This window comes from Pantherophis guttatus, chromosome 7, assembly GCF_059756535.1.
Source record: "Pantherophis guttatus breed Tessera chromosome 7, ASM5975653v1, whole genome shotgun sequence".
Taxonomy (NCBI): Eukaryota; Metazoa; Chordata; class Lepidosauria; order Squamata; family Colubridae; genus Pantherophis; species Pantherophis guttatus.
Window position 1 is genome coordinate 59,715,250 of NC_142069.1, and position 15,631 is coordinate 59,730,880.

The following is a 15,631-nucleotide window of genomic DNA, read 5'->3' on the forward strand; positions in this document are numbered from 1 at the left end:
TCTGGAGGCTGGAAACCCTCTCCCCAGGCAAAGGGGAGAGAGGAGAGCCAACAGGCGGAGGTAGAGCTCCCCAAGTGCCCTAGGAGAAATTCTGGGGCGTGAAGGGCGAGAGCTCCCTAGAAGCCTGTCAATCTGCTCTGAACCTGGGTCGACTCTGCTAATTAGCGGAGCAAGAAGCCACGACCAATTCTGCTAAATACAAATGAGGGGAACTACAACATCCTGAATTGCTGCAGGCAGAACAAGCCAGGAGAAGTCAGACTGCAAGTATTTAACTTAACTCCAATGTTTATTGCCTCCTTCAGAAGTAACAATTTAGTAAATTTGCAACAAAATGGTGATTGAAGCTTGAAAAGGGCGTGGAAAGTGAAAGTTAAAGGAAAGTTTCATTTCGCTGGAAGCCTCTTGCCTGAAAAGAGCTTTTGTAATGAGAGAAGGAGGATTTTAAGACATCAATTTAAGATTGGGGAAAACTTTTGACTTTGATGAACTTTTCCTTTTGGCTTCTGACTAAAATATAAAGATTAATTTAACCTAAACTGAGAATGGCCTCAAAACCTGTAAAGACTGTTTCCACTAAAGGAACTGGGAGTTCTGGAAGTTCCCCAGCTCACACTTTTAAAATGCAAGCCTCTGCACCCCCAACAGACCCACAGACTTTAACGATGAAATGATACAAGAAGCCCTAATAGCTACACAGACTAAACTTGCCACTGTGATTAACGAAAAAATTAATGAAACTAATGAAAAAATACAGGCTGTTTCAGAGGACATTTCAATTCGGAATCAGGAAATTAGGGAAGATATATTACTGGCATTTAAAGGTCTGGCTGGCAATATTGAAATATTGGATGACAAAGTTGAAGAAATCAAGCAATCTACGGAAATTTTGGATAATAAAGTTGCAGAGACTCAGAATAGAATTGAAAGGGCTGAAGCTGATGTAATCATGATTCAATACAGGGATATGGAATTCGCTTTAAGAATAAGAGGGGTGAAGGAAAACAAACAAGAGAATTTGAAAGAAATGATGTCAGAGGCATCATTTTTACAGGCTACCTTCAAAAACAAGCTTCAGGTGGAAGGCCAGGAGGTGATGACAATGAAAGAAATTCCTCCCAAAATGTTGAGAGCTAGAAGGGATTATGCCTTTCTGGTGGATGAACTGAAAAAGCGTGAGATACAGTATAGATGGGAAGTGCCAGCCGGCTTAGTGGTGACATATTCGGGAGAGAGATATCACCTTAATACAATATGGAAAGCAAGAGATTTTTATGTCAATGTATTAAAGGCTGGGACATCCAAATCACCAGAAGGAAAAAGAAAGAAGGAAGTAATGGAAGGAGAGAGAGAAGAGCTGATGACAGTAGTCCAGGGGGAAGTTTCAACGAGTCAAGAAGAATTGTTACAGATTGCTGTTCAAGATTTGGATTTAATTGATATATCAGAAGAACCGAAGGATCAAAGACAGACTAGAGCAGCAACAGCTAAATGCAGGGAAGAATTAAGACAGCAACAACTTCAGATGGCAACTCAAGAAACTACCAAAACAGAAGCAGTGGGAGGAGCCAGACCTAAAGGTCAAATGAGGCAAGAACATCAGAAAGTGCTCCAGATGCTTCAGAGGCCCAGAGATGGGAACTAGATTTTTAACTTGGAATGTCAACAGTTTGAATTCCCCACAGAAGGGGAGGAAAATATTTCACTATCTTAAACAATTTAAGAATGATGTAATTTGTTTACAAGAGACTCATATTAGGATACAAGATCAAAAATATTTGACAAATACAAGATTAGGTACACATTATGTAGCAGCAGCACCAGAGAAGAAAAACGGTATAGTCATATATTTGAAAAGAGACTTAATTGCCAAATTAATTGAAGCAAATGATCAAGGAAGATTTTTAGCAATTGAACTTTTAATAAAAGGAGAAAAATTACTGGTAATTGGAGTATATGCCCCGAACCAACAACAGGAAAAATTTTATAATCTTCTACATTCAAAGTTGATACAATGGGGATACAGGACTTGTATCCTATTGGGTGACCGGAATGGTGTTTTGGACGTAAAAAAGGATAAGAAGGGACCTAAACAAAATGTTTTAACAAGAGCAAGATTGCCCAAGTCGTTTTTGGAGATGATGGACGATTGGGAGTTGAGGGATATTTGGCGTGAAAGAAACCCAGAAGAAAAAGATTTTACTTTCTTTTCGGATAGACATCAATCATTTTCAAGGATTGATTTTGTACTAATTACTAATGATCTTTTTTCTAGGGTGAAGAATATGAAGATTTGTTCAAGAACATTGACAGACCATAGTCCAGTTTGATTGGAACTGGAGTATGGAAAAGGGCCTAGGAGGTCCTGGAGGTTAAATGATAATCTGTTTAGATATGAAGAAAATGTAAAAGAGTGTAAAAAATTTATGAAGGAATTTTTTGTTATGAATATGCAAAAGGGTACATCTATGGAAATGGTATGGGATGCAAGTAAAGCATATATGCGAGGCATTTTGATATATTTGAATAATAAATATAGAAAAAAACAGGGGGGAAAAGAAAAGAATTAGAAGAAGAGATTAGAAAACAGGAACGAGCTTTGATAGCCAATCCAACAGATAAGAAAATTAAAGAGGCAATTAATTTATTGAAGGGTCAGTTTAATATGTTAATAGCAGATCAAGTGGCAATTAACTTACAATATGCTAAACATAATACTTTCTGTAACGCTAATAAACCAGGTAGGTGGTTAGCATATATGTTAAGGAAAAAGCAGAAATTAAGGACTATAGAGAAAATAAAACACAAGGGTAAAGAGGTTTATGAGCAAGAATTGATTAAAAAAACTTTTTTAGAGTTTTATTTAAGGCTGTATGCCGGTGAGAAAATTCAAGATATAGATATAGATAGATATTTGCAGAAAGAGAACATCTACATAACTTCAAAAGAGCAGAGCGATAGTTTAAATCAATTGATAACTTCCGAGGAAATTTTGTTTGCAATTAAGCAGTTGAAAGTGGGTAAAGCTCCTGGGACGGATGGTTTGACAGCTGTTTATTATAAAAGCTTACAGGAGGAAATGGTGGAACCATTGAAGGAATTATTCAATAATATACAACAGGGAGGAGAGGTACCTCCAACTTGGAAGACAGCTTTTATTCTTTGATCCCAAAAGAGGGTCAGGATCATACAGATCCAAAAAACCAAACAGATCCAAAGGCCGATTTCACTTTTAAATACAGATTATAAGATTTTTGCTAAAATATTAGCAAATAGATTAATGACAGTTATGCAGCAAATGATTCATCATGATCAAACTGGTTTTATAAATGGTAGACAAATGAAAAGTAATGTAAGGCAAGTTGTTAACTTACTAGAGTATTTGGGAAGGAACAACCAGGTCCCCGCAGTGCTAGTATTTTTGGATGCTGAGAAAGCCTTTGATAGATTGAATTGGCATTTTTTATTAAAATTAATAGAAAGGATGCAACTTGGAGAACATTTTATACTATCTATTAAGGCAATATATCAAAAACAAACAGCGCAAATAATAATCAATGGTGGTTTAACAGATATTTTTAATATAGAAAAAGGAACAAGGCAAGGTTGTCCCCTGTCTCCATTATTGTTTATTTTGACGCTGGAAATCTTACTGAGTAAAATACGTGGGACGGATACAATAAAGGGAATTAAAATTAGACAGCATGAGTATAAACTACGGGCATTTGCGGATGACCTGGTTGTTACCTTAGCCCAACCGGTACAATCGATTACAGCCTTGATGGATATAATTAACTTATATGGAGAAGTATCTGGTTTTAAAATAAATACAGCTAAAACAAAGATAATAGCTAAAAATATGACTCCTAATCCATATGGGGAACTGGATCTATGGACTCGAGGCCGGTGGGAGTCGGTGTATGGCTGCCTTCACTCCCAGGTTTCCATCAAAGTTTTATTGGTCGGCCTTTGTGAGAGGACGGTCGGCCAAGAAATTTCCGGGGGTCGGATGGCATATCTCCCCCTCCACTGCTGTGAGAGGGCAATGGAATTCGGCTGCCTGTGCCATGGACTGGAACTTTTCCCCCTGTATTATAACATCATGGTGGTCTCCCGATCATGGACTATCCTCACCCCTGACGATTTAATGTACTCAGTGTCTGAACTCCTTGCCCTGCGAGATTCCCCCCTCTCGCAGGTTTGGCCCTCCACTCTATCGAGGGCCTATCTCGATGACAGATTTTGGAATCCTGAGAGATGGCATGGTGCGAGGAAGGGCTTGTGGGGTTTTTTAGGAAAGTGTTTTAATAAGATTTTAAAGGGTTCGGGGAGGGGGTCTTTTAACAATTTTTTAAGGGGAACTGGGAGGACGACCAAAGGGGATGGGGGGGGAAATCCACTAAGGTCAGAGCCGAGCCTGGCACGGGGCAACGGTTTGGAGGGTGCAGGACGAGGGATTGGGGAGGGGATGGAGGGCTATACCAATGAGGGGTGTACCATCAGCACGGTGGATGGGAGGGGCAGATATGGCGGGAGCAGGAGACCATATCACGTGTCGGGGGTGTGCACTCGCTGTTTGAGAGCTATTGCATGCCCCGGTCTCCAAGGCTCCCCTCGGATACTAGGTGGCTCAGATACTCAGGACCTGGGCCTTCAGCTGATGCTGTGCAATGCCAGGTCCGTGGTAAATAAGGCCCCCCTCAGTCATGATCTTATACAGGAGGGGGGAGCGGACCTGGCGGGTATTACGGAGCCCTGGTTGGGCCCGGAGGGAGGGGTCCCTCTGGTTGAGATGTGCCCACCAGGCTTCAGAGCATTCCATCAGCCGAGGGCCCAGGGGAGGGGAGGGGGGGCGGTTATTATTAACGAAGGTCTTAGTCCGAGGGAGACCACTGTGCCACAGATTGCCGGATGTGAATCCCTCTTTGTGAGATGGGGTCATGGGGTTCAGATGGGCTTGTTGCTTGCATACCTGGCTCCCTGCAATGCGGCAACAGCCCTGCCCGAGCTCCTTGACGTGATAGCCATGGTGGCAGTTGATACAACCAGGCTAATGGTCATGGGTGATTTCAACTTGCCGTCCATCGGTGAAACGTCTGAGACTGCTCGGGAGTTCATGGCTTCCATGACAGCCATGGACCTGACCCAACTAGTTCATGGCCCCACCCACAGGGGGGGACACACTCTGGACTTGATTTTTGTCTCTGGCCAGTGGTTGAGTGATCTTATTATAGGGGATATAGACATGGAACCCTTGTCATGGTCAGATCACTCACTCCTTCGCCTGGACCTTTGAACCGCTACACCCCGCCACAGGGAGGCGGAGCCAATAAGATGGGTCCGCCCCAGGCGCCTGATGGATCCTGATAGGTTCCAGATGGAGCTTGGGCCATTTCCTGAGGATCTAGCACATGACTCGGCTGAGGACCTGGTAGCCGCCTGGGATCGGGCGGCTGGTGGGGCCTTGGACTGAGTCGTGCCTTTGCGGCCTCTGACCTGGTGCCGATCCCGCGCAGCTCCTTGGTTTACTGAGGAGCTGAGGGAAATGAAGCGCCAGAAAAGACGCCTGGAGAGTGGTTGGAGGGCCAGTCTCGCTGAATCTGATCGAACACTGGTAAGGTCGCATATTAAGACCTACCTAGTGGCGATAAAGACGGCAAAGTTTAATTACTTTTCCGCCTCTATTGCGTCATCAGGGAATCGTCCGGCCGCCCTGTTTAGGGTGACCCGCTTCCTGCTCCATCCGGGAGTGCGGGAGGATCCCCTGGAAGGCAGGGCGGAGGATTTCGGACAATACCTGTATGACAAAATCGCTCAGATCCGGGGGGATTTGGACTCTGACTGGGTAGATCAGGGCAGGGTGACGAGGAATAGTCTTGAGAATGTTATCTGGGAGGAGTTTGATGCTGTGACTCCCGATGATGTGGACAGGATTTGGGGGAGACTTAGTACGGCCACATGTTTACTGGACCCGTGTCCCTCCTGGTTGGTACTGGCTTCCCGGGAGGTTACACGAGGCTGGCTCCAGGGTGTTATCAACGCTTCATTGAGTGAGGGTTACTTCCCCGCTGCCTTGAAAGAGGAGGTGGTGAGGCCTCTCCTCAAGAAGCCGTCCCTGGATCCGGCAATATTGGCCAACTATCGTCCTGTTTCCAACCTTCGCTTCATGGCGAAGGTTGTTGAGAGTGTGGTCGCGCGACAGTTTCCACAATTCCTGGAGGAAACATCTTATCTAGATCTGTTCCAGTCGGGTTTCAGGTCTGGGCACAGCACAGAAACGGCATTGGTCGCGTTGGTTGATGATCTCTGGAGGGCTCGGGACAGGGGTTGCTCCTCTGTTCTGGTCCTGTTAGACCTCTCAGGGGCTTTTGATACCATCGACCATGGTATCATGCTGCACCGGCTGGAAGAGTTGGGGGTGGGAGGCACCCTATTGCGGTGGTTCTCCTCCTTTCTCTCCGACCGGTCGCAGTTTGTGTTGGCAGGGGGGCAGAGGTCGACCTCGAGGCCTCTCGTCTGTGGAGTGCCGCAGGGATCGGTCCTCTCGCCCCTTTTGTTCAACATTTATGTGAAGCCTCTGGGCGAGATCATCTGTGGCTTCGGGGTGAGATACCATCAGTACCCTGATGACACCCAGCTGTACATCTCCACCCCAGGCCACCCCAACGATGCCCTTGAAGTGATGTCTCAGTGCCTGGAGGCTGTGCGGATCTGGATGGGGAGGAACAGGCTCAAGCTCAACCCTTCCAAGACTGAGTGGCTGTGGTTCCCGGCATCCCGATATAGTCAGTTGACTCCATCACTGACTATTGGGGGCGAGTCCTTGGCCCCCACAGAAAGGGCTCGCAATCTGGGAGTCCTCCTGGATATGCAGCTGTCCTTGGAGGAACATCTGACGGCTGTAACCAGGGGGACCTTTTATCAGGTTTGCCTGATTCGCCAGTTGCGGCCCTTTCTTGATCGGGATTCCCTGTGCACAATCACTCACGCCCTCGTCACCTCTCGCCTTGACTACTGCAATGCTCTCTACATGGGGCTCCCCTTGAGGTGCACCCGGAGGCTCCAGCTGGTCCAGAACGCAGCAGCGCGGGTAGTGATGGGAGCAGCATGGCGCTCCCATGTAACACCATTCCTGCGCGAGCTGCACTGACTCCTGGTGGTCTTCCGGGTGCGCTTCAAGGTGTTGGTTATCACCTTTAAAGCGCTCCATGGCATAGGGCCTCGCTATCTTCGAGACCGCCTGCTGCTACCGACGACCTCCCAGCGACCCGTGCGCTCCCACAGAGAGGGCCTCCTCAGGGTGCCATCAGCCAAACAATGTAGGCTGGTGACCCCCAGGGGGAGAGCCTTCTCTGTGGGGGCACCTACCCTCTGGAATCAGCTGCCCCCAGAGATAAGGAGAATCCAAGACCTCAGTGCCTTCCACCATGCCCTTAAAACCCACTTTTTCCAGCAAGCCGGGCTGGCTTAGGAAGAATTTTTTTAAAATTTTTAAATGTTTAATTGGTTTGTGGTTTTTTAAATTTTGGGCCAAATTTATATAGATTTTAATTGTTTTTAATATTTGTATTTCATGTTTTTAATTCTGGCTGTGCACCGCCCTGAGTCCTTAGGGAGAAGGGCGGTATATAAATTGAAAAATAAAATAAAATAAAATAAATAAATAAAAAGAAGAGATAGAAAGGGTAACAGGATTTGAGATAGTTAAGAAGGTTAAATATTTAGGGGTTTATATTATGACCACAAATACGAAATTATATCAGCACAACTATGAACCGTTATGGCAAAAAATACAGAAAGAGATGGAAAATTGGAAAAAACTACAACTGTCTTTGCTGGGAAGGATAGCTGCAGTAAAAATGAATGTTTTACCAAGGTTTTTATTTCTTTTTCAAATGATACCTATACTTAAAAAAGATGAAAATTTGAAGGAATGGCAGAAGGGCATAAATAAATTTGTTTGGGCAGGGAAAAAACCACGAGTAAATCAAAAGATAATGCAAGATACACGAGAAAGAGGAGGTCTTAAAATGCCCAATTTAAGATTATACTACGAAGCCGCTGCCCTCTCAGCAATTACTGATTGGATAAATTTAACGGAGGAAAAGATATTAAATATTGAAGGATATGGTCTGGTCTATGGCTGGCATGCTTATTTATTGTATGATAAGAAAGTAGATAAGACTTTTAAAAGTCATATATTAAGAAATGCTCTATTACGTGTCTGGAAAAAGTATCAATATAAATTAAATGATAAGTTACCAATATGGACAGTACCCAGATAAGCGATAGAGAATATAAATTTGGAGCAAAAGCAAGATAAGACTACATACAAAGAACTCCTTTATAAAGAAGGAGTCAGACTACAATTAAAACCTATGGAGCAATTAAGAGAAGAAGGAATAATTAGAACTTGATTTCAATATGGGCAGTTGCAGGCCAGAAGGAGAGAAGATCAAAAAATTGGTATTTCGTAACAGGATGAGAATTTGATTAAACAAATAAGAGACAAAAGTCAAATGCATATAAAAAGGTTGTATAATGTGTTAGTGGAAATAGATTCAGAAACAGAGCTAGTCAAGGACTGTATGATAAAATAGGCACAAAATGTAGGAGAACCAATAATGATGGAAACATGGGAAAAAATATGGGTTAGAAATGTAAGATTTACACAAGCTCAAAACTTAAGAGAGAACTTTTATAAAATGTTTTATAGATGGCATTTAGATCCAATCTAAAGATTTTCTAATCTTCTGTAGATTCTTTTGGTTCCAGGAAATTGATCATATACACCAAGTACATACATCTCCTTTCACAGAATTTGTAAGAAAACAGACAATTCCAAGAATTTGCTGAGTATCTATTTCTCTCATTTGCATCCTAATAATTAAGGCACAAGAATAATCAAGATGCAAAGCTCCATAATGTAAAGCTTGTCTCTTGGCTATGGTTGTTTAATTAGCCAAGAACTCATAGTTTAGAATTCCTGCCTCTGCTACTTAAGATACAGTTTCTTTTTGGTTTGAGAATATGAGATTTAAAAAAGACTCTATTAAGAATATGCTGTTCATATTGGGATTTGCAGAGGGGAAATCTCGAACCATGACTAAGTGAGAGTCTAAGTACATAATTGCCAACTTAAATTACATCACTGGGTTTTTAGCAAGATAGGTCTAGATAAAGATGTAGATATCACATAATTGTGATATATACCAACCCTTGGAACAATTTTTATTAGATTTGAGCACCCAGGGAGATGAAATTAAAGTCTTCATCAGTGTAGTCATTAAAAGAAAATCACCCAACGTACTACAGATTAGTTCTGTTTCCAGTGGCACTTAATTGAGGGGGAAGGGAATTATTTTGTGCTTTGAAAGATACTTGATCTTTCTGGACTGTCAAACTTCTGGACTGTCAAATTCGAAACCCGCAGGCTGGATGTGTCACATGCTGACCACATCCAGTTTAGCAAAAGGGAAAAAAGTCATGATACATCACATGATGCTGCCATGACGACGCCCCTGATATACACGATTGGAGACAGGAGATTAAAAGATTTAGGATCTGCTATATTGTATTAATTTCTGCAATCAGAATATATTTTGTTACAATACTTGCTCATTCTACAAGGTGTTGTCTGTCTGTCTGTCTGTCTGTCTGTCTGTCTGTCTGTCTCTCTAACCCTAACCCTAACCCTAACCATAACCCTAATCATAACCATTCAGATATCTTTCTATTTCTATCTTTCTAGCTCTCTGTCTATACCCATCCATCCATCCATCTCTATCTCTATCATCTCTATCTCTAGCTAGCTAGAGATAGATCTAGAGTTTCAGATCTTTTTCTGTAATGTTGTCTGTTGATGGATCTTTCAGAATAGAAAACTAAAGAATAGAAAACTAAAGAAAACCCTCTGTAAATTCATTGTCATGCCTGCGGAATTTTTAAAAAAATAATAAGGACTTTCAGTGTCTGGATGGGGAAGAGCAGATTTTGAATGAATCCAAAGACAGTATATTTGATTTTGTGGCCCTAGCAGATCCAACTTTGAAACGGTTGTACTTCCCCTGTTAGAGACAGCTCACAACTTTGAGGTCCTCTTGAACTCAAAACTACTGTTTGATCAGCATGTGGCAGCTGCCAGCTGGAGGGCTTTCATATAGTTATACCTTGAGTTCCTATTTTGGCCATTTCTCAGTTAAGAGGCCTGGCTTTCAATCAATTGTGACTTACTTGCCTTCTGCATGGCAGCAACTGGATAGTGATAGATACATACCGCGTTTCCCCAAAAATACAACATGTCCTGAAAATAAGCCTGATTTTTGGGGTGGGCGTAAATATACACCCTCTCCCGAAAATAAGCCCTATTGAAGGGATGGGCATGGGCAGCACCGGAGGCAGCCTTTCCTTTCCATGGTCACCTTATGGAAGCTCGGCACCTTAATTGTGATCTGTGGATCAGCTGAGCCAGCAAGGGCCGGGAGCTGCCTCTCTGCAGAGGCCTCCCAGTGCAATACTTTGCCACAGCTTTGGAGCAAACCTCCACCTTCACTGTGCAGGATTGTAAGGCTGAAGGTTTCGGAGAGAGCATTTTTGCGTGTGTGTCTGTGCAGAGTTCCCCAAGGATACACCGATTGGCAGGGAAATGGGGGGGGGGGGTTCCTGCTGATCGAAGCAAGGCAAAGCCTCCAGTCTTGCAATCTTCCGTAGGGAAGGCGGAGGTTTACTCCAAAGCTGTGGCAGAACATTGCACTGGGAGGCCTCCACAGAGAGACAGAATGAGAGGCAGCTCCCGGTCCATGCTGGCTCAGCTGATGGAGGCTCCCTCGTGGGGTGCAATCAAACTTCCAACCCCAACTGACGCAGTGGGCGTGAGCTACCCCAACCCAGAAAAGGGAAGGAACTGATGGAAGGCCTGTGGGAAGTTCTGAGAGTAGAAATCCACAAGTCTTTAAATGGCCAAGTGACTGCCCATGCTGCTGCTGGCCTCTTCGCCCTCCTGGCAGCGTTGTGCTCAGCAGCGCTGTGGGACTGCTCCTGCCTGGGTGGCTTGAATCATCCCAGATTGAAAACTTCCGAAAATGTTCTGAGCACCACCAGCCTGCCAGGGCCCCTTCGGGAGTAGCTGCCTGTGTCACCTCGTCTGCCACCACCTTTGGGCTGCTGAGTACCAGCCTGCATGCCTATTTCCCCGCCCCCCCCGGGTCTCTTTCCCTTCCACTACTGCTTCTGGGATCACTTCTTTCCCTTCTCCCTGGAATTTATATACCACACCTTCTCCCGAGGGACTCAGGGCGGTGTACAGCCAGATAAAAACATACAATACAAACATTAAAAACAATTAAAAGGATATATATTAATTTGGCCCCAATTTAAGATAACAAACCAATTAAAAAATATTTAAAAATATGTTAAAAAATATGTTAAGCCAGCCCGGCTTGCTGAAAAAAGAAAGTTTTAAGGGCACGGTGGAAGGCACCGAGGTCTTGGATTCTCCTTATCTCTGGGGGCAGCTGATTCCAGAGGGTATGGTTGAGTTTATTTATTTTGCTTATTGTATTATCTTAACTATTAGCTGGCCAAAGTCTCTGTGGATGACAGCATATAAATAAATAAAGATATATGCTTTATACAACTTGTAGTTTTCTCTCAAGTGGTGCTACATTCAGAAATTGCACCCTTAGTGCATAATGACATGTTTCAACTTTCTTTTAGGGGTTGCTTTTCATATTTGTGGAATTCTTCTCTACACATGCTAATAGACAATTTTACCTTCCTTGTTTAACCAATGATGGAAATGGAGTAGGGGAGAGGGAGGGAGGGAGGGAGGGAGGGAGGGAGGGAGGGAGAGAGAGAGAGAGAGAGAGAGAGAGAGAGAGAGAGAGAGAGAGAGAGAGAGAGATGCAATGTCATATTTTTCAGTTGGGCATATGTAATCCTGCTGCTGCATATAAGCATGGCATTGTGTCTTTTGTCTGTGGGTATCATGCATGTCATGTATTCTAGACCAAGAATAAGCACATGACTTTTCTGTACACATATGTACATGAGGATTTTTTTTTCTATACCCCTCAAGCATAATGCAGATTTTTTTTTTCTCCTTAAACTGAACTACATAGTTTATCTCTCTGTCTCTTCACTTCAGGTGACCGATATGATGCTTCAGGACAAGCCTTACCCTGACTGGGGAAAATCTGCCAGGGCTTTTTGGAAAAGGGGGAACATTAGAATCATTTTATTCTGGTAGGAAAATAACACTTCTCTTTAAAAATGTTGATAATCTACATTTCTTGCAACCGACCATGAAGGAATTGTTTCCTAAAAAAAATATAATTGTACCTTGTCCTTTAAAACAAAATACCAAACTGTACTGTCTGTCCATAATAAAGGATATTAAACATAATAAATTCATTGACTTTGGAATTAGACTAACTCTACGGTTCTCTCAAATATTGCTGAAAGAGAAGTTACAGCAACTAAGAAAGGCAGCTTTAATAACCCAGTTGTTATAATTAAAGCGCCAAGGTGATGTTGGAGAGGATCTTATTTGGTAATTGATTCCACAACTGACTGCACATTGCTTACCTCCAAGCCTACTCCAATGGCACCTTGCAAGGAATAGGTCCATTAAGCATGCTGTCTCTGCCAGCACATTATATGCAGGCAGATTCTACTTGGAATAGATGATCTCACAGACAGTTGTGTCCACAGGAGTTATTGCTAATATCTTGAATTGCATCTGAAAACAAACAACAATGCAGCTTCTGTAATTATATAATAGCATTGAAATACTTCTATTAGTACCCAGGCATTTGGGGTAGGTTGTTCTTTAAGGATAGTCCTATGAAGCGCCAATCATAGTAGTTCTCACTGACTATGAGAACTGGTTATAATTGTTGCACTAACCAGAAGTGGTCAAAGGCTTTCGGGGCCACCTCTTCCATTTGCTGGTCCAGTAGGAGCTAGGAGTGGTTGACCAAAACAGTCTGAATTATGTTTGTACAAAAGAAAAGTCTATTGACTAATTCAACACTAAATGTACCAGGTTGCAGTTTGGGGTCAGCGTAGCCCCAGGATTTTTCCAGTGCCTAATGGAGCGGCTACTGCATGGGATCCCAGGAGTGGTGCCATACTTCGATGACGTTTTTATATCAGGGGAGTCAATAGAACAGTTGATGGAATGCGTGCGCGAAACCTTGGGGAGGTTCCAGAAAAAAGGACTCAAAGTGAACCCTAACAAATGCAAAATTGGCGTAAAGCAGGTAGAGTTCCTGGGCTATCTAATAGATGGGTCGGGCATCCACCCAACTGACAGCAAGATGAAAGCCATTAAGAACGCCCCCACCCAGAAGAATAAGGCAGAACTGCAAGCCTTCTTGGGACTGTTAAACTTTTACAGCACATTTTTACAACAGAAGGCCACCATTGCTGAACCGGTCCACAAACTCCTGGGGAAGACGACCCCGTGGACCTGGGGATGGAGGGAAGACCAAGCTTTTGCAGCAGTGAAAGACCTCCTCTCGTCCGACAGCGTCCTGATCCAATATAACCACACGTTGCCAGTTCGGATCACCTGTGACACCTCCCCTTTCGAAGTTGGGGTTGTCCTCAGCCACCACCTACCAGATGGAACAGAAGCACCCTAGCATACTACTCCAAGACCCTGTCATCGGCCAAGCGCAACTACAGCCAAATTGATAAGGAGGCCTTGGCCATGGTGGCAGGGATCAAGCAGTTCCATGAGTATGTATACAATAGGCATTTCGAGATTATAACCAACCATAAGCCCCTATTAGGACTCCTTGTCAGTAACCAACAAACCCCACCATACATGTCCCCGAGGATGACCAGATGGGCCATTTTCCTCACGGCGTACGATTACAAGCTGATCCACCACCCCGGCAAAGACATCAGCCATGCCAACACTCTCAGCTGCTGCCCGCTGCCAGAATTGGTGGGAAACCCCGCACCCACCGCCCAAGTGCTGTTGATCGACATTGACCCAGCCAGCCCAGTGACCACCAGAGACATCGCTGAACACACCCAAAAAGACAAAACGTTAAGAAAGATTCTGAACTAGGTGTTGAGGAGATGGCCACAGGAGAACCTGGGGGAGGAGTTCAAGACGTCTCGCATGGGGAGTGCTGCAAGGGTCGGTCCTCTCGCCCCTCCTGTTAAACATTTATGTGAAGCCGCTGGGTGAGATCATCCGTGGTTTTGGGGTGAAGTGTCATCTGTACGCTGATGATACTCAGCTGTACATCTCCACCCCGGACCATCCCAACGATGCCCTTGATGTGATGTCTCGCTGCCTGGAGGCCGTGCGGGTCTGGATGGGGAGGAACAGGCTCAGACTCAACCCCTCCAAGACCAAGTGGCTGTGGCTTCCGGCGCCCCGATATAGTCAACAGGTGCCATCGTTGACTATTGGGGGTGAATCTTTGCCCCCCACGGAGAGGGCTCACAATCTGGGTGTCCTCCTGGATGCACGGCTGTCTTTAGAAGAGCATATGACGGCCGTGGCCAGGGGGGCCTTTTATCAGGTTCGCCTGATCCGCCAGTTGCAGCCCTTTCTGGACCGGGACGCCCTGCGCACGGTCACTCACGCCCTTGTTACCTCCCGGTTGGACTATTGTAATGCTCTCTACATGAGGCTCCCCTTGAAGAGCACTCGGAGGCTCCAGCTGGTCCAGAATGCGGCCACATGGGTGGTTATGGGCGCAACTCGTTGTGCCCATGTGACACCCCTCCTGTGCGAGCTGCACTGGCTCCCGGTGGTCTTCCGGGTGCGATTCAAGGTCTTGGTTACCACCTTTAAAGCGCTCCATGGCATAGGACCCAGGTACCTTCGAGACCATCTTCTGCCACCAATAGCCTCCCACCGACCAGTCCGCTCCCACAGAGAGGGTCTCCTCAGGGTGCCATCAGCCAAGTTATGTCGGCTGGCGACACCCAGGGGGAGGGCCTTCTCTGTGGGAGTCCCAGCCCTGTGGAATGAACTGCCCCCGGAAATATGTAAGATCTCTGACCTCCGCGTGTTTCGCTGCGCACTGAAGACCCTGTTGTTCCGCCAGGCTGGGCTATCAACATAATAGTTTTAAATTGGGGTATTTTAAATTTCTGGGGTTTTAATTGAGCCAAATTATTTAATCATTTTAAATTTTAATTGCTGTTTTGTCTTGTGTTTTTAAATAGGCTGTACACCGCTCTGAGTCCTTTGGGAGAAGGGCGGTATAGAAATAAAATTATTATTATTATTATTATTATTATTATTATTATTATTATTATTATTATTATTATTATTATTATTATTATTATTATTATGAGTTACCACAGCAAGCAAACCGAACCGTCAATCATTAAGGGCTGTTTGCTGTGGGGAGAAAAGGTCATTGTTCCCCAAAAGCTTCAGAGGCGCACCATGGACGCCCTGCACATGGGACACCCTGGGACCGTGAGGATGAAGGCGTTAGCCCGGAGCTACATCTAGTGGCCCCAGATGCACAAGGACATTACCAAGTGGGTGGCTACCTGCAAATCCTGCCAGGGGACACGACCAGCACCACCATGGGCACCCACTTATGAATGGGAAGTGCCCAAGGGGCCCTGGTCCCACATACATATTGACTTT

The 15,631-nt window shown here is 44.6% G+C and overlaps 1 protein-coding gene across 3 annotated transcripts in view; it reads left to right on the forward strand.

Annotated features, from left to right (window-relative positions):
* TMEM117 (transmembrane protein 117) overlaps positions 1–15,631 on the forward strand; it is a 627,686-nt gene that overhangs the window by 293,713 nt on the left and 318,342 nt on the right. For all 3 annotated transcript variants that reach the window (XM_060689057.2, XM_060693247.2, XM_060689060.2), the window contains one exon: positions 12,146–12,243. In XM_060689057.2, the coding sequence (XP_060545040.1) occupies positions 12,146–12,243 (98 nt within the window). The remainder of the gene's footprint in view (positions 1–12,145; positions 12,244–15,631) is intronic.